Source organism: Saccopteryx bilineata, chromosome 9 (assembly GCF_036850765.1).
Source record: "Saccopteryx bilineata isolate mSacBil1 chromosome 9, mSacBil1_pri_phased_curated, whole genome shotgun sequence".
Taxonomy (NCBI): domain Eukaryota; kingdom Metazoa; phylum Chordata; class Mammalia; order Chiroptera; family Emballonuridae; genus Saccopteryx; species Saccopteryx bilineata.
This window is the reverse complement of record NC_089498.1, coordinates 72578011-72600078: the sequence shown is the minus strand read 5'-3', so window position 1 is coordinate 72600078 and position 22068 is coordinate 72578011. Positions and strand designations below refer to the sequence as shown.

General features: G+C 46.0%; 1 protein-coding gene and 2 non-coding genes across 3 annotated transcripts in view; all 3 read left to right on the top strand.

The window, feature by feature from the left end:
- The window catches only part of NPFFR1 (neuropeptide FF receptor 1), a 28212-nt gene extending 18625 nt beyond the window's left edge, over nucleotides 1-9587 (top strand). Inside the window, 7 exon segments of the mRNA XM_066244148.1 lie at nucleotides 6033-6145; nucleotides 6148-6188; nucleotides 7266-7330; nucleotides 8910-9024; nucleotides 9026-9119; nucleotides 9122-9442; nucleotides 9445-9587. Of these exon segments, the coding sequence (XP_066100245.1) occupies nucleotides 6033-6145; nucleotides 6148-6188; nucleotides 7266-7330; nucleotides 8910-9024; nucleotides 9026-9119; nucleotides 9122-9442; nucleotides 9445-9587 (892 nt within the window).
- A 5947-nt stretch (nucleotides 9588-15534) lies between these two features.
- TRNAV-GAC (transfer RNA valine (anticodon GAC)) lies at nucleotides 15535-15610 on the top strand. Its single transcript has one exon. It is a non-coding gene; the product is annotated as a tRNA-Val (tRNA).
- Nucleotides 15611-17000: 1390 nt separating this feature from the next.
- On the top strand, nucleotides 17001-17276 carry LOC136313782 (small Cajal body-specific RNA 13). Its single transcript, XR_010727219.1, has one exon. It is a non-coding gene; the product is annotated as a small Cajal body-specific RNA 13 (non-coding RNA).
- The last annotated feature ends 4792 nt before the right edge of the window (nucleotides 17277-22068 follow it).

Here is a 22068-nt window from a genome sequence, read left to right as displayed (position 1 = left end):
TTCAAAGATATAGAACACATATTCCAAAAATTTATATGGAACCAAAAGAGAACACGAATAGCCTCAGCAATCTTGTAAAGGAAGCATAAAGTGGGAGGTATCACACTTTCAGATATCAAGTTATACTATAAGGCCATTGCACTCAAAACAGCCTGGCACTGGCATAAGAACAGGCATATAGATCAATGCCACAGAGCTGAGAACCCAGAAATAAACCCACACCTTTATGGACAACTGATATTTGACAAAGGAGGTAAGAGTAAAGGCAGCCTCTTCAACAAATGGTGTTGGGAAAATTGGACAGCTACCTGCAAAAAAATGAAACTAGACCACCAACTTACACCATTCACAAAAAGAAACTCAAATTGGATAAAGACTTAAATGTAAGCCGTAAAACCGTAAGCATCTTAGAAGAAAACATAGGCAGTAAGCTCTCTGACATCTGTCGCAGCAATATATTTGCCGATTTGTCTCCACAGGCAAGTGAAACAAAAGACAGGATAAACAAATGGGATTATCAAACTAAAAAGCTTCTGCACAGCTAACGACAATAAGAACAGAATAAAAAGACAAACTACACAATGGGAGAATATATTTGACAATGCATCTGATAAGGGGTTAATAACTAAAATTTCTGAAGAACTTGTAAAACTTAGTACCAGGAAGACAAATAATCCAATCCAAAAATGGGCAAAAGAAATGAATAGACACTTCTCCAAAAAGGACATACAGATGGCGAATAGGCATATGAAAAAATGCTTAACATCACTAATCATTAGAGAAATGCAAATTAAAAACACAATGAGATATCACCTCACACCAGTCAGAATGGCGCTCATCAACAAAACAACACAGAATAAGTGCTGGCAAGGATGTGGAGAAAAGGGAACCCTCCTGCACTGCTGGTGGGAATGCAGACTGGTGCAGCCACTGTGGAAAATAGTATGGAGATTCCTCAAGAAATTAAAAATCGAACTGCCTTTTGACCCAGCTATACCACTGTTAGGAATATACCCCAAGAACATGATAGCACTGTTTGAAAAGAAGAAATGTACCCCCATGTTTATGGCAGCATTGTTCACAACAGCGAAGATCTGGAAACAGCCCAAGTGTCCGTCAGAGGACGAGTGGATTAAAAAGCTTTGGTATATATATACTATGGAATACTACTCAGCCATAAGAAATGATGACATCGGGTCATTTACAACAACATGGATGGACCTTGATAACATTATACTGAGTGAAATAAGTAAATCAGAAAAAACTGAAAACTATATGATTCCATACATGGTGGGACATAAAAATGAGACTCAGAGACATGGACAACAGTGTGGGGGATACAGGGTGGGGGGTTGGGGGAGGGGAGGAGCACAAAGAAAATTAGTTAGAAGATGACAGAAGACAATTGGACTTTGGGCGATGAGAATGCAGCATAATCAAATGTCAAAATAACCTAGAGATGTTTTCTCTGAACATATGTACCTTGATTTACCAATGTCACCCCATTAAAGTTAATAAAAAAAAAAAAGAATTTGTCTCACGGCTAATTCAGGCAGTTAGAAGAATAGTATAAAGATGCTAATTCTGCTTCTCAGGCCACATCCTGCAAAAGGGGTCCCAAGCAAATTGGTGATTTGGCTCCTCTGATTTTGCCAATTGGATTAAAATAAATAGGTCAAGAACGCCCTGAAATGGAACTAACAATACATGGGCATATATTTAAAGGACTTTTAGATACTGGAGCTGATGTATCTGTTATTGCTAAGCTATATTGGCCTCCTTCCTGGCCCACTCATGCAGCAGCCACAGAATTATAAGGTATAAATCTCCTCAACGAAGTTCTAGTTTTTTACATTGGGAAGATTAAGAAGGTCATTCTGGATTTTTTAAGCCTTATGTGCTCCCTGGATGACCATTTAATTTGTGGGGTAGAGATGTTTTGAAAAATACAGGAGCGTTGCTTGTCAGTCCTAATGGTCTAGTCAGTACTCAGATGCTTGATCGGGGATTTTTGCCTAAGGGACTAGGGAAAGAACAGCAAGGAATTCTCACCCCCATAGAAGTGGCACCCAATACCAGAAGGTGTGAATTAGGATATCAAAATTTAGCATAGGGGCCTTGGTAGCTTCTCTACCCCAATAATGCATTGTGCAGACCCAATTACTTGGAAATCAGATAATCCTGTATGGGTAGACCAATGGCCCCTTTCTCAGGAGAAACTTAGGGCAGCTGCTCAATTGGCACAAGAGCAGCTACAGCTTGGGCACATTGAAACATCTAATAGCCCATGGAATACACTTCCATATTTTGAACTTGTCGCCTCCTAGATTATCAAGGGGCATAGGCGACCCTTACAGCTTATAGGTTTTGAGCCTTAATATTATTGTTGTTCTTTTTTTCAAAGGATCAACAACAATGGCTCTAGGAAACTTTCACTAAATGGCAAATCGTTTTGCAAATCAATGGACAACTTTATACTGAAACAGTCAACTTTAAATCAGCTCAAAGACTAGAATTATATGCCATTATCATGGCTTTTCAGCATTTGCCATATTCCTCCTTTAATCTATATACAGACAGCAAATATTTACTTATGGTTGTTTCCACTATAAAGACTGCTGTCTTAGGGACAACTGCTGATGAAATATTTCAGCAGTTCCTCCTTTGAAGACTTGTATGTCAACATAGAGCTCCATGTTATATAGGACATACTCGAGCTCACTCCATGCTCCCTGGAACTTTAGCACAAGGGAATGCCCTTGTTGATCAAGCTACCCAAGAGAAAATTATTTGGAGCAACCATGACAGATCAAGCAATTCAGTCTCATACTATTCATCACCAGACGCTGCAGCCCTGTGTAAACAGTTTCAACTTTCTCAGGAAGCAGCACGGCAGATTGGTAAATCCTGTCCAAGGGGTCTTATACTATAATCTGCCCCTTCATTTGGAGTTAACCCTCAAGGACTCCTACCAGGAAAATTTTGGCAAATGGATGTTACTCATATACCTTCATTTGGCAAACAGTCGTATGTCCACATTACAGTGGATACATATTCCGGATCTATAGTAACCTCTGTCAGAACAGGAGAGGCTGCTAAGCATGTTATAGCTCATTGTCTGTATGCATTTTTCTATTATTGGATTTCCTAAACTGGTTAAACTGACAATGCTCCTGCATATGGAGCAAAAGCATTTACTGTATTTTTTCAAACCTTTCGAATTATGGGTATTTCTTACTATCGATAAAGTCAAGGTATTATTAAAGTGTACCCAGCAAATATTTTAAGGTCAACTTAAAAAAATTTAAAAGGGGGAGTCATATCCTGGAACTCCTACGGGTCTACCATACCATGCTTTTTACTTAAAAAAATTTAAATCTCTTTTGAATGCTGATGAACAGGAGACGCCAAATCTTTTTCTCCTGCAAACTTCTACCTTCTTTTATTTGATCCAGCTAATAACACTGTTTTGTCTTTTTCCAAATAGCTCCAGATATACGGAAAAGGTTTATATAGGTGGATGGGGATCCTCAAACCCCTCAGCAAGATCTTCTGAGCATGGCTTTTAAGGTACCAAGCGGCAGAAAAAGCCCAATAGAGATCAGGTGAACTACCAGCTTTTAGGATACACCCTTAAAGGCTCCAATGCCCCAAAGGAGTCTCACAGGATTCCATCTGGGTCCTGCTTCCATAGTGAATAGGAAGGTCATTGAACTAAAGCCTGCCAGGCTTACATGCCTCTGCTGTGAGGAAACAGGGACACTGGAAGGTAGGCTTCTCCCTCGCTCCTCTAAGGGAAGGTTCAGTCTCTTCCAGCCCTGCTCCAGCCACCTATGACCTAACCTTGCCCAGAATGCTGGGGTTTGCCACTGAAGGCTGAAGGTGCCCAGGGTCGACGGCCCCATCTACGACACTGTGGACGAGCCTAGGGTATTTCTTCCAAGAAGCAGGTAAACTGATCTAATTGGCACAAGGCCCACTTAACTATGTCTTGCCTGAATAGTCAGGTTTTTTATTCTTCCCTCGAAGATCTCTGTTGTGGTTGTTGATAGTCCTATTTTCTGCTGCTTTGCTTAATATATATATAGTGTTTCCTTTATTCCTCCTACCTCAATGCCCCACTCATATTTCAGGCTGGGACTTACTCCTAGTTTAGAGCTCTCTTTCCCCCTTTTGCCAACCTCTATTATGAATTACCTTTTCCACTCAGCTTAGTGTATCCCAAGGTTCTCTTTACCACGCCACAGTCGCAGAGCTCCAGGGAAAAGCAACCTGGTCTCATCTCTCCAGGCAGAGAAGAACAGAAGCTCCATCTCCACACATGCTGCAGATGGCTTTTCCAGTCTACCTGAATCATTACCAGCTAGAAGCAGCGGTCATTGGGACTTGGACGTGAGCTGCAAAGTATAGAATTGTGACAACAATTCCAGTGCCGTGCGGACTTTTCCTGGATGTGGACTTTTCCTGGACTCCTGCTCCTAGTGACAGCTCCTAACAGACTGAACTGGGGTTGGGTAGCATTTGCAGGGATTTGGAATGATGTTGGTGCCAACTTGGACTTGGTGGACATGTTAAGGACACTACACTTTAATGGATTCTTGCTGTATTGGCCAAGAGTTTGCTTAAAGGCTTTAATCACTGTAAAAAAAAAAATAGAAGACTGGATAAAGAAGATGTGGCACATATACACCATGGTATACTATTCAGCCATAAGAAATGATGACATCGGATCACTTACAACAAAACGGTGGGATCTTGATAACATTGTACGGAGTGAAATAAGTAAATCAGAAAAAAACAAGAACTGCAGGATTCCACACATTGGTGGGACATAAAAAGGAGACTAAGAGACATGGACAAGAGGGTGGTGATAATGTGGGGGGGGGGGCGGGGGGAGGGAAGGGAAGGAGGGAGTGGGGGAGGGGGAGGGGGAGCGGCACAAAGAAAACTAGATAAAAGCTGACGGAGGACAATCTTTTGGTGATGGGTATGCAACATAACTGAATGACAAGATAACCTGGACATGTTTTCTTTGAATATATGTACACTGATTTATTGATGTCACCCCATTAAAATTAATAAAAATTAAAAAAAAATAATAATAGTCACTACTGAGATGATCAATTGAGGAAATGGCACAGACTTGTCCTAATATTGAAGGCACTGTTGGCAGGACACTGGGCAAGAGGACAGCCTATTCTGTAGGTTCCCAAAGTTTTGTGGAGAATCCTTAAATAGCTGAAAATTGTTTTCTTTTCTTTTTTTTTTTTTGTATTTTTCTGAAGCTGGAAATAGGGAGAGACAGTCAGACAGACTCCCGCATGCGCCCGACCGGGATCCACCCGGCACGCCCACCAGGGGGTGACGCTCTGCCCACCAAGGGGCGATGCTCTGCCCCTCTGGGGCATCGCTCTGCTGCGACCAGAGCCACTCCAGCACCTGGGGCAGAGGCCAAGGAGCCATCCCCAGTGCCCGGGCCATCCTTGCTCCAATGGAACCTTGGCTGCGGGAGGGGAAGAGAGAGACAGAGAGAAAGGAGAGGGGGAGGGGTGGAGAAGCAGATGGGCGCTTCCCCTGTGTGCCCTGGCCGGGAATCGAACCCGGGACCCCTGCACGCCAGGCCGACTCTCTACCACTGAGCCAACCGGCCAGGGCCGAAAATTGTTTTCTTTGACACACCTACTGAATCGGTTTACTTGAGGACAGAATGTGCAGGCTGATTGCTATGTGCCAGCTAATCAGTTTACCCCCAAAAGTGTGCAAACAGAATTCCTGTTTCTCACCTGCCTGCAGCTTCCTCCTCCCCTCTTTCTTGTAAATCTTTTCCCACCTTTTGTTCCCTTGCTACTGAGACCAGGAGCTGACTCCTCACAGGAGAGACCAATTTGCTTGCAAACTAGCCTAATTGACATCAGAGCTATTCTCTAACACTCACAAAGGTGCGATGATGAGCATAAAGTGCCACACCTGCCAGCCTTTTCCAAGGTTAGCTCCCACCTAGACCCTGGCTCCTCTTTTCTCCCTTGCTGCAGACCCTGCTGTCTCATGCACCCTTTCCATGAGAAGATGAGCCTGCCAAAGGCACTGGTCACTGTGATGGTCATCTGGGCCGTGGCCCTGCTCCTCATTTGCCCCCCAGCTAGCACGTTCTTACACATGAGGAGCACCACTTTGTGGTGGACGCCCATGTGGGGAAGCTGTGTTAGCCTTGCTCGTGGGTTTACTGGCTGCAAGCACCTTCCCTGATTGGTTTGTGAGCACGTGGCAGCACCACGTGTGTATGGCTTATGTAAGGCTATGGGTGCTTATGCTCAGGGGGATTGCCAGTGGTGGATTGCCTTCCACCACTGTGAGGGGCCATTCTTGCTGTTTCCTTGCCTGAGAAGCAGCTTTCCCCTGCCTGTGTGCTTGTCCGCCATTGTGAGACTTTTTTAAATGGAATGGCCCACGCTTTCCGGCTCCGCAGTTTCTCTATTGTCTTCCCGAATCCAGTGTAAACCTGCCTGGCCTCAGCCACCAGCATTACATCTAGCATAGTGGGCAGGATTCGGAGCAGGTTGGTTTGGAGCTGCCAACACCCTTGAGGGGTGGAATAGAGGAGTGCTGTTCCCAGTGGCTCTCCTATTGGGGACCATGGGCTGGATGTTTTTTACAATCCTGTGAGAAGAAACTAAGAGCTCTGTGTGAGAAGCTGAGTGAGGTCAAAAGCTGCAGGATAAGCTATAGGCTGAGCACCAATGACAGTGACTAGAGCAAGAGCTGGAGAGGGAGACTGACCAGGTCTAAGAGCTGCTGTGTGAAGTGGAGGCTAAGCACCAACAATGCCTGGAACTGGAGCAGTCTCTAGACAAGGAATTACAGGTTCACAAGTTGCAGTTTTCCCTAGAAGCCGAATGCTCACAGCAACAGCTGTTGGAGAAACAACTGTGGGTTCAGGAGCTCAAGTCTGAGCTTCAGGCCAAGAGCCAGAAGCCACAGTAGCCAAAGCAGGTGCAAAAGACAGAGCTGCATTCCTGCCAGTGGAGTGGCTTTGAGTTGGCAGGAGCAGGCATTTCTGACTCCTCTTCTTCTGAGGAGGAGGCTTGGGCTGCAACCCAGGAAGGGCTGATGGAGTTGGGGGCACAATTCAGGCAGAAACCCACCAAGTTGCTGGCAGCTTGCTTGCTGCAGTTGTGGGACATAAGGGTGGATGGCATCATGCTCTCTGGAAGAGATAGACTATAAGGCTGTGAAGGCTGCTGCCTTTGCTGCCCCCTTACTAACAGGAGAAATGGGCCTATAAAGATTACCTGAACACAGATGTGGGTAGATTTGATAGCTGCCAGGGCAGGTAGGGAGAAATTAGATGACAAGCCTAATAAAGTCTTGTTGGAGATTTGGTTCCAGCTGCTGAGAAAGTGGGAGAAGCAGGTGGCCCCGGCATCTGCCAGGAAAATGGCTGATGTTCAAGTTCAGCTAAGAGAACTGTCAAGGCAGCACAGGCCTTGAATGTTTTTGACTCTACCAGGCCTTGTGAGCAAGGACCTCTGAGGGGTTTGGATGGAGCTCGTGGCAATGGACAGAGCACTTACGGAAATGTGCTGAGATCTGTCAATAAAGAGCTATATGGGCCCTGGCCGGTTGGCTCAGTGGTAGAGCGTCGGCCTGGGTTCGATTCCCAGCCAGGGCACATAGGAGAAGCGCCCATTTGCTTCTCCACCCCCCCCTCCTTCCTCTCTGTCTCTCTCTTCCCCTCCCACAGCCAAGGCTCCATTGGAGCAAAGATGGCCTGGGCGCTGGGGATGGCTCCTTGGCCTCTGCCCCAGGCGCTAGAGTGGCTCTGGTCGTGGCAGAGTGACAGCCTGGAGGGGCAGAGCATCGCCCCCTGGTGGGCAGAGCGTAGCCCCTGGTGGGCGTGCCGGGTGGATCCCGGTCGGTCGCATGCGGGAGTCTGTCTGACTGTCTCTCCCCGTTTCCAGCTTCAGAAAAATACAAAAAAAAAAAGAGCTATATGGCTAGTTGCCTGTAATGGACTTTTTACTTTGGTGATTTGCACCAACAGCTGGGCTGTTTATCATGGACTGCTTCTCACCCAGTTGCAGAGACGCACCAAGGTCACTTTCCTCAATGGACATGGCCCTGAATTGTACTGGCCCCCCCTACGATGAGTGGCCTTGTTGGCACCGTGTGGTAAGGGCTTAGAGGTGGGCCTCCAGTTAACTCACTGGGCAGAGTGCTCAGGGAGACACTGTGAAGTGCACCTTTGTAATTGTCATTTTTAGTATGTACCGTATTTCCTTATGTATAAGACACTCCCTTGTATAGGATGCACCTTACTTTTGGGGCCCGAAATTGGGGGAAAAATGTATTACATAAAGTTATTGAACTCAAGTTTTATTCATCATAAAATTCATACAACTCCTCATTGCTGCACGAAAAAGCGGGAAATGCAAGGAAAAAACCCTACAACCACTGTATAAGACACACACACACAGTTTTTAGACCCCAAATTTTTTGGGAAAATGTGTGTCTTTTACATGGGGAAATATGGTATATAATGTAACCTATTGTGAGGCAGCAACCCTAAAGCTGTGGATGTGGGGCAGCTGTGTTAGGCTTGCTCACGGGTTTACCGGCTGCAAGCACTTTACCTGATTGGTGCGTAAGTGTGTGGCAGCACCACGTGTATGTGGCCTATGTAAGGCCATGGGTGCTTTTGCTTGAGAGATGGGGGATTGCAGATGGCAGATTGCGTGCCCACCACTGTGAGGGGTCATTCTTGCTGTTTCTTTGCCTGAGAAGCAGTTTTCCCCTGCCCATGTGCTTGTCTGCTGTTGTGAGACTTTATTAAATGGAATGGCCCTAATGCTTTCTGGCTCCACAGTTTCTCTATCATCTGCCCGAATCCAAAGTGGACATGCTTGGCCTAGGCCACCAGCATCACAGCCCACAGCTGCACCTGCCTTGTCCTGGCCTGAGAAGAACACGTGCCAGGTTTGTGCCACCCGGCTCTTCTTGCACAACTACCTGGCACTACTCACGGATGCTCATCACGGTCATGTACGCCCTCATTGCCTGCCAGCTTGTCAAGGCCTTGGCTCAGCTAAGTGGCAAGGAGGCAGCCTCTGAGGGCAGGCAGGGCCCAGTCGCAAGGCCCAGGTGGGGCACATGCTGGTAGTGGTGGCACTGTTCTTCACACTGTCCTGGTTGCTCATCGACTCTAGGAAGCTCAGTGAGCCACAGTTGCACCTGGTCACCATCTATCTACTCCTTCCCTTTGCCCACTGGCTGGCCTTCCTCAACAACAGTGCCAACTCCGTTGTCTGCTGCAGCTTGCAGGCTGCCCCCTGTGTCAAGCTCTGCCCAGCATAGCGCAGGAGCCACAAGAAGACCTGCTTGGAGCAGCCCCACGGGCTCCTGTCCACATGGGTCTTGGTGAAGGTGTAACCCAGCAACTCCGGCCTGCTTCTGGGTCAGCTCCCACTGTGGGAGTCCCCAGGCCTGGCCACCTCCTGCTGCACTATGGCCACGTGGCACACTATGGCTTAGCCTGGGAGAGTTCTGGCTGCTCCCATCTGCCTCTCACCATACCAGCCTGAGATATTTGAGTGACACAGGGAGGGCGGGACTGGACCTGTGAGACCTGAATGGAGAGCAGCGTGGAGTGGTTTAGAAGAGGGTTCCATGGTGACTCCCTCTCAAATACTAGGCAGTGGCAGCTGCTAGAGATATCTTCCCTACCACCTCCCTCCGCCCCGGACAGAGGCTGAGGAGGGGAAGGGAAGAGGAGATAAGTTTCCCCAAAACCCTTCTGCGTGGTAGATGCTCGAGTTCTCACAACAGTTTGGGAATAGGCTTTCCTTTCCCCTTCTAGAGAGGAGAGACCGAGACCTGGGAAGCCATGGCCAGTCCAGTCTCTCAGCTGGAAATCTCACGAACATGGCTGGGCCCAGTGCCTCTGGGATTTTACCATCTCCAGTTGTCTCCAGAGGAGCCGGGAAGGTGGAGCACAGTGAAATGTGCAGATGCTAATCAGGCTGCTGGACAGAAGCGAAAAGCAAAGCTGGCCTGCTCATTTGATGCTTTGTGTCCATGTCCCGGAGTCCCTCAAGTGTGACTGGAGACACTCACCTTGACTCCACCCAAGGGGAAAATGGTGAGCCCATCTGCCAGCTTCAGGTAGGTATGTCTTCTTGGTGTCCAGGGCCAGGTACTCCTTTCCAAAGTGCTACAGCAGGACTTCCCACCTGAACAGTCGCAAATGTGACCTGAAGAGCCCACACCAGTACCTGCTGGTCCTCTGGGTCTGAGGCCTGTGGGCAGTAGGGGATGGGTGGCTCTGTCCTCCCTTCTCTCCTTATAAGGGGCCCACCACCATCAGGCAAGAACTTATACTGTGACAGGCAGCTAGCTGCAAGGCCACAGGAAGGTGTCAGTTTATTCATGAACAGGAGGAACAGAAAGCACTGTACCTTTTCTGCCTTTGGAAACACATCTGTTTGCTTGGGCAAGCACAAAGCCTTCCCAAGGCCTTTTTCCTGCTCACTCCCGGGAGTGGTGGGGAGAAGGCGACAAACCAAAGCTGGTGTGCCCTTTGGGCCTCTGGGAGGACGAATACTAAATCCTTCCCCAATGTGAATAATTCGTGCTCCCTAAAAAGAGTTGGGGGCCAGGAGGTCTGCTGTATACTCTGACCCTCATCCAGCTCGCCTGCATCACTTTGGAGAAAATTCTGTCCAGAAAATGGGAGGAAATGGAATGGCCTTGGTGGTTCTTCCCTGGCTCCTATAAACCACAGTAACTGCATATTTCCCCTCACTGCTGTAGAAAACACGGCACTGCTAGAATTTCAGGGAATAAAAAGGAAACACTTCTAGGAGTCTGGGCAGAGAATGGGATTCTAAGGCTTCCATTTCCTTAACCTACACACGGTGTCTTAACCTTGTTTATTCCACTTGACGTACAGATGTAGGGACAGAAGAAAATTCCTAAACAATTGTGTAATTCCTTCTCAAGCAAGTCCCCACACAGTGTCTCCTTTGATTCATACAAATAAGGAGATGTTGTTGCCATTTTATAAACAAAGTAACTTCAGAAAATGATTTAATGTTGGGTGGGTGATGGGCACACAATTAAATCAACAGTTCCAATGCTATAGAAATGTTTACCTGAAACCTATGTACTCTTATTAAGCAAAGTTATCCCATTAAATTTAATTTCTAAAAAAAAAAAAAAAAAAAAAAAAAAACAGAGAGAGAGAACAAAGTAACTGAGGCTCAAAGGGGCCAAGAGTACAGGCCGCAGAGGGGCAGGGTTTGGAGTAGCATTGTTTTCTGGTGGTTTCTCCTCCACTGTCTCCTGCCTCTGAAGGACAGTGGATTGGGGATAGAGGAAAGGAAGCTGGAAATTCCCACAAGGGTTTTCTGCCTCATGATGAACCAGAATGCGTGTGGAACCAGCATCCCCACCCTCTAGCACTTGGCCTGGGAAATGAGTCTATTGTGTTGACTCTTTTAATATCCGGCTTGAACTGCTCTGTGTACAATGTCTTTAAACCCATGTGCTGAGCAGGGTGCCAAGATACTGAGGTCCTTCCTGACCCCACCCAGTCCAGGTATCTGGGTGATGGATGAGGGTCCAGGAGAGGGTGTGCCCTCCTGGCACTCATTAGCTAGTGCATGTATGGCCCCCATTCTGGTGCTGTGTCAGTATAATGTGTCACATAGGCCAGAGAGCTCTCAGCTACTTAACGTGAATAACTCTGACTCCAGGCTCTAAAAATAGCCCAGCGAAAAGGTCAACTCAAACCCAAATGCATGTCCCTGTGGGTGGAATCGGTCCAGAGACACTGGTCATTTTTCTGGAGTGTGTTTCTTTGTTAGCATAGCCTCCCCAGCCACAAAATCACAGCCTCAACAGCGGGGGGAGACTGGGATGCTCACCCAAGCCAACCCTTCCACCCAAGGCCCTTTGTTTTATTTCTCCCCAAAGATGCCGTGCTTTGAAAGATAGTGCCTGCCATAAAGACTGTGCTAGGTCATAACTGAGATATTTTGCTGTTATTCTTTTTCATTTAAAAAAAAACAAAGGCTATGCCTGCCCATTTAAAGATTTGATCTGAATGGTAACAGGCTGACTTGATGCTTTTAAATGGGGGTAATGCCTCATGGGTACCTGTGGAGTGTTTGGTTTTTGTATATGTTGTCAAATATACACAGTATAAAATTTGTCATTGAGGATGCATCTTTTTTTTTTTTTTTTAACAGTCAGAGAGAGAGTCAGAGAGAGGGATAGACAGACAGGAATGGAGAGATGAGAAGCATCAATCATTAGTTTTTCATTGCGCGTTGCAACACTTTAATTGTTCATTGATTGCTTTCTCATATGTGCCTTGACCGTGGGCCTTCAGCAGACCAAGTAACCCCTTGCTCGAGCCAGCGACCTTGGGTCCAAGCTGGTGAGCCTTGCTCAAACCAGATGAGCCCGCGCTCAAGCTGGCGACCTCAGGGTCTCGAACCTGGGTCTTCCGCATCCCAGTCCAACGCTGTATCCACTGTGCCACCGCCCAGTCAGGCTAAAATTTGTCATTGAAATGGTTTTGAAGTGTACACTTGAGGGGCACTAAGTGCCTTCATATTGTTGTGTAATCATCACCACTGTTTTCAGAACTTTTTAAAACATCCCCAACTGCAGCATTGTACCCATTCAACAACTCCCATTTCCCCCAGCCCCTGAAATCACGACTTTACTCTCTGTCTCTATGAATTTGATTATTCTACGTACCTCATACAAAAGTAGTCATATAATACTTGTCCTTTGTGACTGGCCTCTTTCACTTAGCATAAATAACATCTTCAAGTTTCATCCATGTTGTAGCATGTGTTAGTACTTTGTTCTTTTTTTTATTATTTTGAGAGAGAGCAAGTGAGAGAGAGAGAAAAACATTGATTTGTTGTTCCACTTATTTATGCATTCATTGGTTGATTCTTGTATGTGCTCTGATTGGGAATTGAACCTGCAACCTTGGCATATCAGGACTATGTTCTAATCAACTGAGCTACTGGCCAGGGCCACTACTTTGTTCCTTTTAAGGCTGAATATATTCGGTTGTATATGTATATGCCACATTTTGTTTATCCACGTGTAGTAGGAAGTTAGATAGGCATGAGTAGAGCAGGAACAGCGGGCCAGGTGCACAGGCTCACCAGGGTGCAGAGCCCTGGGTGCCTGGCAACAGACAAAACTACAAGCCCTTGAACAACCACTCCTTTAAGCATTAAACCCTTGGGGATGACATCTAGGCCTTAGCTGAGTTTCATCTCCAAGCCCAGAAAAGCAGCAAAACCAGACAGATTGATGCCATGGCTGATGTCAGCACCAGCTGCAATGACTAATGTCCCCTGCCCTGGTGCTGACCAATCAGTGAAGACCACAACCCTGAGGAGACACTGGGAAAGCTGATGAATATTCTATTGAGATTCTTCCCTGAGACCTCAGATAAAGCCCTCAGGATAAAGGACCCAGGGAGGCTCCATCTATGGAGCATGAGCCCCCCCCCACGCTCTTTTCTTCACCCCTTGTTTTCCCAGGGTATTCTCTCTCCCTCTCTCTCTCTCTCTCTCTGTCTCTCTCTCTCTCTCTCTCCCCCTCTCCCCTAAGCTCCAAGGACCCTTCTTTTGCTGTAACTTGTTTCCTGAGCCCATTTCTTCCACAGTTCACTTCTGCCTCTATGACTTTCTAAATAAACTTTCTCTTATAATTTGCGTCTTGGCTCTGAATTCTTCTATTAGCCAGAACTCAGGAACTGAGGTTGCTACCGAGGCTAATGCCTAGTGCCCTTTTTCTCACTGTTAACCCACTCATCCGTCAATGGATGCTGGATTGTTTCCACCTTTTCACTATTGTGAATAATGTGTGGAGTTTGAAGATACTGGAGTTTTAAGTTTCTGAAAATAGTGCCTGTGTGAACCCTAAGGACAGAGACCCCAGGTTGGGAGCTGGAATTTCTCCCAACCTAGCACTTTTGGGTGACAAAGCAGTCTCTGAGGGAAGCTATGGTTGTCTCCCTCCCCCATGCCCACCCCAGCTGTTCTGAGCTCCTCCTGGGCTTTCTTTCTTAACTTAAGTGGCTATAAAATGTTATGTTCTCTTCATGGGATCATATTTGATGAAGCTATTTTTATAAGTATAGTTTCATTACATTCACCAGAATCCTATGTCCTGCTACCTGGGCCCTGTCAGGGGCCTAGCCCAGCTACACGAGGCAGGCAAGGGCAAGCAATGCGGACTTCTCGGGACAGTTTGTCCTCTGCCTACGGTCTGGTCAGGTCTCCTAAGGTGACTACCCTTTCAGAGGTGGAAAGTTCGGAGATGAATTGGATGTATGATGGAGGAAGAAGGCCAGTGGCCTGTTGACACTCTGTGCCCCCACCCCAGAGGGGCTCTTGGAGGGACTCTGTGTCCTGTCCTGTCATGTACAGTTTGAGAGGTCTTGCTAATCACGGGCTCCACTGATGAATGGCCTCTTGACTTCACCAAGACCATGCAACACTCAACAGACCAACATGAACTGGAGGCGGGCGCCCGGCCTGGACCCCACAAACCACAGTCTGCCCAGCCCTAGGCTGAGGACTTTCTCTTGGGGCCTGGAGGACGCATAAGTTGATTTGGGTTGGAATAGAGGGCGGAGTTGGCAAGGTGGGATGAGAGCCCCCCATCATTAGTCTACTGTGTATTCATCCAAAAACCAAGGTGTGAGCCAAGCTGAGGACTAGAGGGACAAAGCATTGCTATTAAGCTCTGTACTTTTTTGCATCCATTTCCTCAGCTCACCCCTCAGAAGTGCCACCAAGGAAAGATAGATGGGAAGGAGGCATACTAAACGGGCTTCCTTACAAGCAAACAATGTTGAATCAACAATAGATTCCTTGTTGAATAACTCAATTATTTATGTTTATGGCACTTTATTGTGTTTTTTTTTCTTTCTTTCTCTCTCAACAAAAGCACTAGATAATTACTGTGGAAATCTGGCAAAATTTAGATAGGCAAAGAAACAAAAATAAAAAGCACCCAAATCCCTCCATAAGAGGTAAGTAAGCATAGTCAATCTTTATACATATCTACTTATATGTTTAAAATGTTTGTAACAGCTTTATTAAGGTATCATTTGCACACGATAAAATGCACCCATCTCAGTGTATGTTTTGATAAGTCTTAGCTATTGGATACAGTTGTGTAACCCCCATCACACTCAAGCTATTTGCAGCCCCAGCGCGCTCTCCCTCCCAGGAGCACGCCCGGGCCTTTCCCCTCCGCTCTACTTCCCCCACAGGCACGCATCTCCTAAGCACTAAAGTTCCCCACAGACTTGCAACCAAGGGAGCAATAGGCAGTGGCAACTCATCCCAGGCTAACCCCCTGAACCTGTCCCCAAGGTCCCCTTTCCTTTGACTTCCCAATGAGCCATGGCAGCCCCACTTAGGCTCTCCTGTGCCCATCCTTGTTTCACTGTCCCTAGCTTTAATAAATGTACTCTCAAAATAAAAAAAAATAAAGGCCCTGGCTGGTTGGCTCAGTGGTAGAGCGTCGGCCTGACGTGCAGAAGTCCCGGGTTCGATTCCCGGCCAGGGCACACAGGAGAAGCGCCCATCTGCTTCTCCACCCCCCCCCCTCTCCTTCCTCTCTGTCTCTCTCTTCCCCTCCCGCAGCCGAGGTTCCATTGGAGCAAAGATGGCCCGGGCGCTGGGGATGGCTCCTTGGCCTCTGCCCCAGGTGCTAGAGTGGCTCTGGTCGCAACAGAGCGATGCCCCGGAGGGGCAGAGCATCGCCCCCTGGTGGGTGTGCCGGGTGGATCCCGGTCAGGCGCATGCGGGAGTCTGTCTATCCCTGTTTCCAGCTTCAGAAAAATACAAAAAAAAATAAAAAATAAAAAAAATAAAAAGAAGATATTTCCAGCATCCCATCCCAAATTCCCTGTGCCAGTGTGCCTGCCCCCAATCCTGGTCCCAGACAACTACCCATCTGATGTTGTAATGTCATAGCCACAGAACCACACAGTGAGCAGCCTTGAGGCTGTCTTCTTTCACTTAGCTTGACATTTGTGAGATTCATCCCACGAGAGCACGTATCAGTAGTTTGTTTCTTTTTATTTCTGAGTAGTATTCCATTGTGTGGATGTATTGCATTTTGTTTGCCCATTCATTAGTTGATAGACATTTGGGTTGTTACTAGTTTTTATAAATGTGTGAATTATAAATAATGCTGCTATGAACATTCATATACAAGTCCTTATATGTATATGTGCTTTTGATTCTCTTGGGCGAATACCGAGGAGTGGGTTTACTGACTGTATGGTAGTGTGTAGTTTGACAGTAGGGAACTTCTAAAGTGTTTTCCAAAGTAGTTGTACTATTGTGCATTCCCATCAGCACTGTGTAAGAGTTCAGTTCTTCTTGCTACCATTTAGTAGTATCAGTCTTTTAAACATTTTCCTGATGATTATTGATGTTGGGCATGTTTTCATACCCTTATTGGTCATTTTATATTTTTTGTTGTAAAGTGTTTCCAAATCTACCGTTTAAAATTATGATTTTACTATAGACACTTAGCACAAAAATTGCCTTAAATCTAAGAGGAATTTATCACTGATAGATGATTTTTAATCCTTAGGCCCTGGCCAGTTGGCTCAGTGGATAGAGCATTGGGGCCCAGTGTGCAGAAGTCCCAGATTCAATTCTTGGTCAGGGCACATAGGAAAAGCGACCATCTGCTTTCTCTCCCCATTTTTCTCCTTTCTCTCCCTCTTCCCCACCTGCAGCTAGTGGCTAGATTGGTTCAAGTATCAGCCCTGGGCACTGAGGATAGCTCTGTTGGTCCCAGTGCTTCAGCCTCAGGTGCTAAAAATAGCTCAGTTTATTCGAGCATTGGCCCCAGGTGGGGGTTGCTGGGTGGATCCTGGTCAGGGCACATGTGGGAGTCCATCTCACTATCTCTCTTTCTCTCACTTAAAAAAATTATGAATGAATCTGTAGTCTTGGAGCTGCACTGGGTTGGCAGTACCCTAGAGCACACCAGACTTGCAGAGAAAGCATACTCCAGAGGAAGCTGAGGCAGGACTGTGCAAGAGCCAGCCGTTCCATGTGCAATTTTCCTCTGATAGTTCCCAGGTACTGTTGCCACGGTGATGATGACTGTCCCGTGTCATTATCGATCCACCAACAGTTAGAGAAGCTTTGCAGTCGAGATATTGTTTAACAGATGGAGTGGTTTCTGTTAGACACTTAAGCACTGCTACCAAAAAAAAAAAATTATGAATGAGTTTAAAGTAAGATAAGAGGATAAAATGTGATAGATGTGAGAGGACATTTTAGTAGGCGGTTAGGAATGGCCCTTCTGAAGAGGTGTCATCTGCATACAGAAATGAATAAAGTGAAAGAGGGAACCATGTGAACTGCTAAGGAAAGAACAATCCAGACCAAGAGGATCTCATGTGCAAAGGCCTTAAGTTAGGAGGGCGATCAATGTAAAAGGAATTAATGCATATCAATATGGTACCAATTTCAACAATTATGTTTCTGGTCAACTCAAAACATTTACTGAGTTCCTGTTAAAATCCAGGCACAGGCCTAAGAGTTTTGTTATTTATTTCTCACAACAGATCATAAACTCCATGAGGACAGGGCTATGTCTGTTTCACTCAGTTTTGTGGACTCAGATCTAGGACGTTGCCTGGTACATAAGAGGTACTCAGTAAATGGATGAAATAATGAAATAAACAGGTATTTATTATTATTCCCATCTTATAGATGGAAAACCAATGCTCCAAGAAGTTAAGTAACTTATTGAAGGTCATATAATTAAGAGGTGCTGAAGCTGGGATTAAAATCTCAGTTCATCTGACAAGGAAGCCAGGTTTTTGCCTCTCCCCCAAACTGCTATGGATTCTTTTTCCTATATTTGGGAAACTGAGGTTCAGAATAAAAGAAAGAGGCTGGATGGAGGTCCCCTTTAATCCTAAAAATAAAACCAGCTGACCACAGGCTCCAGACTGCTGGTTTGGCCACCAGACCGTATTTCCATCATATTCAGTGGCTTCCAAAGGTTTGAGGTAGAAAGAATACCCAAAGTGTAAGTAAAAGGTGTGAATTTAGTTTGACCCAACACTGTACCAAGCCTTCAAGGCAGCAAGGGGCTGAAAGAGAGCCTTTCGATTCTTCTGCATGCGGTCACTGAGGGGCGAAAGCCGCCCAGCTGGCCGAGCTGTGTTCTCTTGCTAGCTGCAGTGCCCAGACCTTTGAATCCCATCACCAACAAATGCTGCTGTTGTCATGTGCAAGCATGACATGTGGGTGGAAAAACCCACACTTAGTGATTTGGGCAAATTAGTTTGTCACATAGCCAGTGGAGGTGTTAAATCACTCTCTGTTTGAGAAGTAATCGCTCCCCACCTCACTCTGTCTCCTGCTCTGCAGGGAGGTGAGAACAGCCAAAGCCAAGCTGTTCCAGTGGCCGAGCCTCCTACGTTTATGTGTTTTGACCATCCCCAAGGAAGAGTGTATTTTGTTCTCAGAGTGTCACCTGAGGGTGCCACCTCTAATGATCATAATCATCCCCCTTTATTCTCCTCCAGTCCATGTCTTTGCTATAAATTATGGAAAATAAACTCATTGTGAAAGAACTTGGTGTTTACTTTTTATTTTTGTCACATTAGTAACTTTCTCCCTTTTGTATCTTCACTCTGAATAAAAAGTTTCCAGGCAAAACAGACATCCTCCCCCTAAAAAGGTAGACAATAGGCTGTTACCAACGACATAACTGCAGTATTCCCATTTTACAGATGGGAAACTGAGTTGCGGAGAAGTCAAGGCATTTTCTTGACATCCCCAAAGCTCCTAAGTGGTGAAATCAAAACAAAATTTTAGGGTGCAGTGCAGTGCTTTTGACACTAAACCGAATTACCTAGTTAATTAGTGCCCCCTTTTAAAGTGTGACAGGTTAGACAAAACTTAATTATGGCATGTATTTGCTCAACAAACTTGATGTCTGTTGAGTCTAAGAACATGAGGGACCTCCCCACAGTGCAGTGAGCAGAGTTAGAAAAGCGAAAAATCATAACATGCACTAATACTTTTCTGAGGGGGTCCCGGGTTGGCCAAATGAGCAGTGGAACAACAGCCCGCGTGATGTCAGAAAAGGGTTCTCATAAAAACTTGAAATAATTTTGTTTTAAAGGCTGAGCTAGAGAAATCAGGTAAAGAGGATAGTTTGAAGCAGAAAGGTGATGCACTCAGATCTTTCTCATTAAAGCTCACTCTGGCAGCAGACAGAGAATGACTTGCAGGGAGATGGAACTGGAGACCAGGGAAGTAGGAGTTATTTGTGCGAATCCAGATGAGAAATCTCAGGATTGGCTGAGATGAAGAAGAGGCACAAGTTTAAGAGATATTTGAGAGATCCATGCAGTATTACTTGTTAACTGGTAGGTTGTGGGAGGGTGGGTCATCATCTAGGATGCTTTTAGTTGCCATTAATAGAAATATGACTCAAATCAGCTTAAACAAAACGAATATATCAGTTCAAAGACTAGTAAGTGCAAACGATTGGTTGATCCAGTGGCTCAAAAATGTCATCAAGGACCCAGGTTGTCTTTAACCCTCTGCTCTGCCATCTATAATGCAGCTATCAAGAGCTAGAGAACGAGAGAGAGAGAGAGAGAACGAGAGAGAAAGAAAGTGAAAGAGAATATCTCTTTTCATGACTTTCTCCTAAGAGAACAAAGTTAGTTCTCAGAAGGAGTCAGCAAAATTGGGTGAGGTATCCACTTCTGAATCAAACTCTGTGGCTAAGGAAATATGTTTTGAATCCTATGTTTTTCAATGGGATTCCAGAACAGTTAAAGGGGCTAGATTTCAAAGGTTGATTAGGCCAATCAAGATCCCAGGAACTAGAGTCCATCTCCAATCAAATTAATCTGGAGGAGAGCGTGAAGGCTGTTGGGAAGTTGTGTCAATTAGAATGTTTTTCAGCTGCAAGGAACAAGAATACTCTGAATCAAACTGGTTTAAACACAACAACAACAATGTCATGTGAGATAATAATCTCACGTAATTTTCCACTTGGCATCTTCATCATCGGTTTATCTCTATTACCTATAGGCTACCTCTGCTCCAGGTTGTAAGACAGCTGGTGTTGGCAAATGCCCTGAAAGTATCCAACAAAGTAGAACATGGCCTCTTCCACTGTATGTCTCATAGCAGCAAGAGAACCTTTCCCAGAAGCTTCTATCACACCTCCCCTTACTTAACCAGAGTCAGAACTGTATCACATACCCACAACCAAACTTGGCAAAGGGAACAAAACCACTGTGATTAACTTAGATTGATCAGACCCTCCCCTGGGGCCGAAATGGCACCAATTCCCTGAAGCACATGGCCATGCAGGTGTAGGTCGGTGCATCTGAAAAACAACAGAGTCCTTTGGGAAGGAGAAAGGGAGTGTAAACAGGTGTTAGACAGGCTACTGCAGAGGTTAACCAGGAGGAGCCTAGGGGAACTTCCAAGTTGACTGACTGGGTAGTTGTGGCACCGTTAACTGAGATAGAGGACTCAAAGGGGGAAAAGCTGAGCTCATTTTTTGACTTGGTGAATATGAGATGCCAGCCAAGCAGATAAATCCAGAAGGTAGCTGCATATAAGGATTGACGACCGTTTCTTCTTAAGCCCCCTCTTCCCCTGGCTTCCAACACACCACGGTGCCACTTTGTCTACCTCCATGGCAATCCTTCTCAGAGGCCTTTGTGGGTGCTTCTTCTGACATCCTTCCCTGGATTATTGGGATTCCTCAGGGTTCTGTTCTAGGCCCTCTGCTTTTAAAAATTATTAGTATATTTTTTCTCCCATGACTTAAATTGTCCAAATCAATGACTTCAGCCAACCTTCATTTCTCTTCTGAGTTCCAGGCCTCCTATCTAACCACACACTGGGCATCTCTATTTGGAGTTTAGTCTTTCTCTACCCCCATAATCTCTATAAAATTTTCTCCATTATTTGAACACTTGGAAGGCAAATAATGTAGCAAGTAGCTTGTGATTTTAAGCAAAAAGTTTTAGAAACAGATTATTACTAGTGTGCCTTGGTTGCTTTTAGCTGCATTTGACAGGATTATATAAGAAACAGACTAGCCTGGAAAAGAACTGGGCCCTGGCCGGTTGGCTCAGTGGTAGAGTGTCAGCCTGGCGTGCAAGAGTCCCGGGTTCGATTCCTGGCCAGAGCACACAGGAGAAGTGCCCATCTGCTTCTCCACCCCTCCCCCTCTCCTTCCTCTCTGTCTCTCTCTTCCCCTCCCGCAGCCGAAGCTCCATTGGAGCAAAGATGGCCCGGGCGCTGAGGATGGCTCTGTGGCCTCTGCCTCAGGCGCTAGAATGGCTCTGGATGCAACAGAGCGATGCCCCAGGGGGGCAGAGCATCGCCCCCTGGTGGGCATGCCAGGTGGATCCTGGTTGGGCGCATGCAAAAGTCTGTCTGACTGCCTCCCCGTTTCCAGCTTCGGGGGGAAGAAAAGAAAAGAAAAGAACTGGCTCTCTTGTAAGCAGGGATGAATGAGAAAAGAGAATCAGAAGTTCCAGGATTGACAGGGTCGAAAGATGCAACTGTTGTTCATCCAATAAAGAACAGAAATTGAGAAATGTTTTCAGTAATAAGGCTGATTACATAAGGCTCCTTTTAAAACAGCCTGGGGACAGAGACCAGATCAAGGGCATGAACAGTGGCTTCCAGTATGTTGTTGGATTAAATGGTTCAGGGAAAATAGACTAAGAACATGCTATCCACTGGAGGCTTGCTTTATAAATTCAAGTTACCTTAGCAATTATACCTAGACAGGGGCATGTCTTGAAAGAATTGTATGTGTGGTGACTGGCACATGGAGCTGACTACAATCAGATAAGTAAAACGTTTTCCAAGTTTTAAAGAGAGTTGTATAGCCTAGGTATACCAGCTGGAGTTAAAAAATCATACTGCTAGAGAACAACTTTTGGGCTCCCAGAATTCTGTGGACAAAAAAGAGCTGAAGGGTCAGCTCCCAAGGAGTATA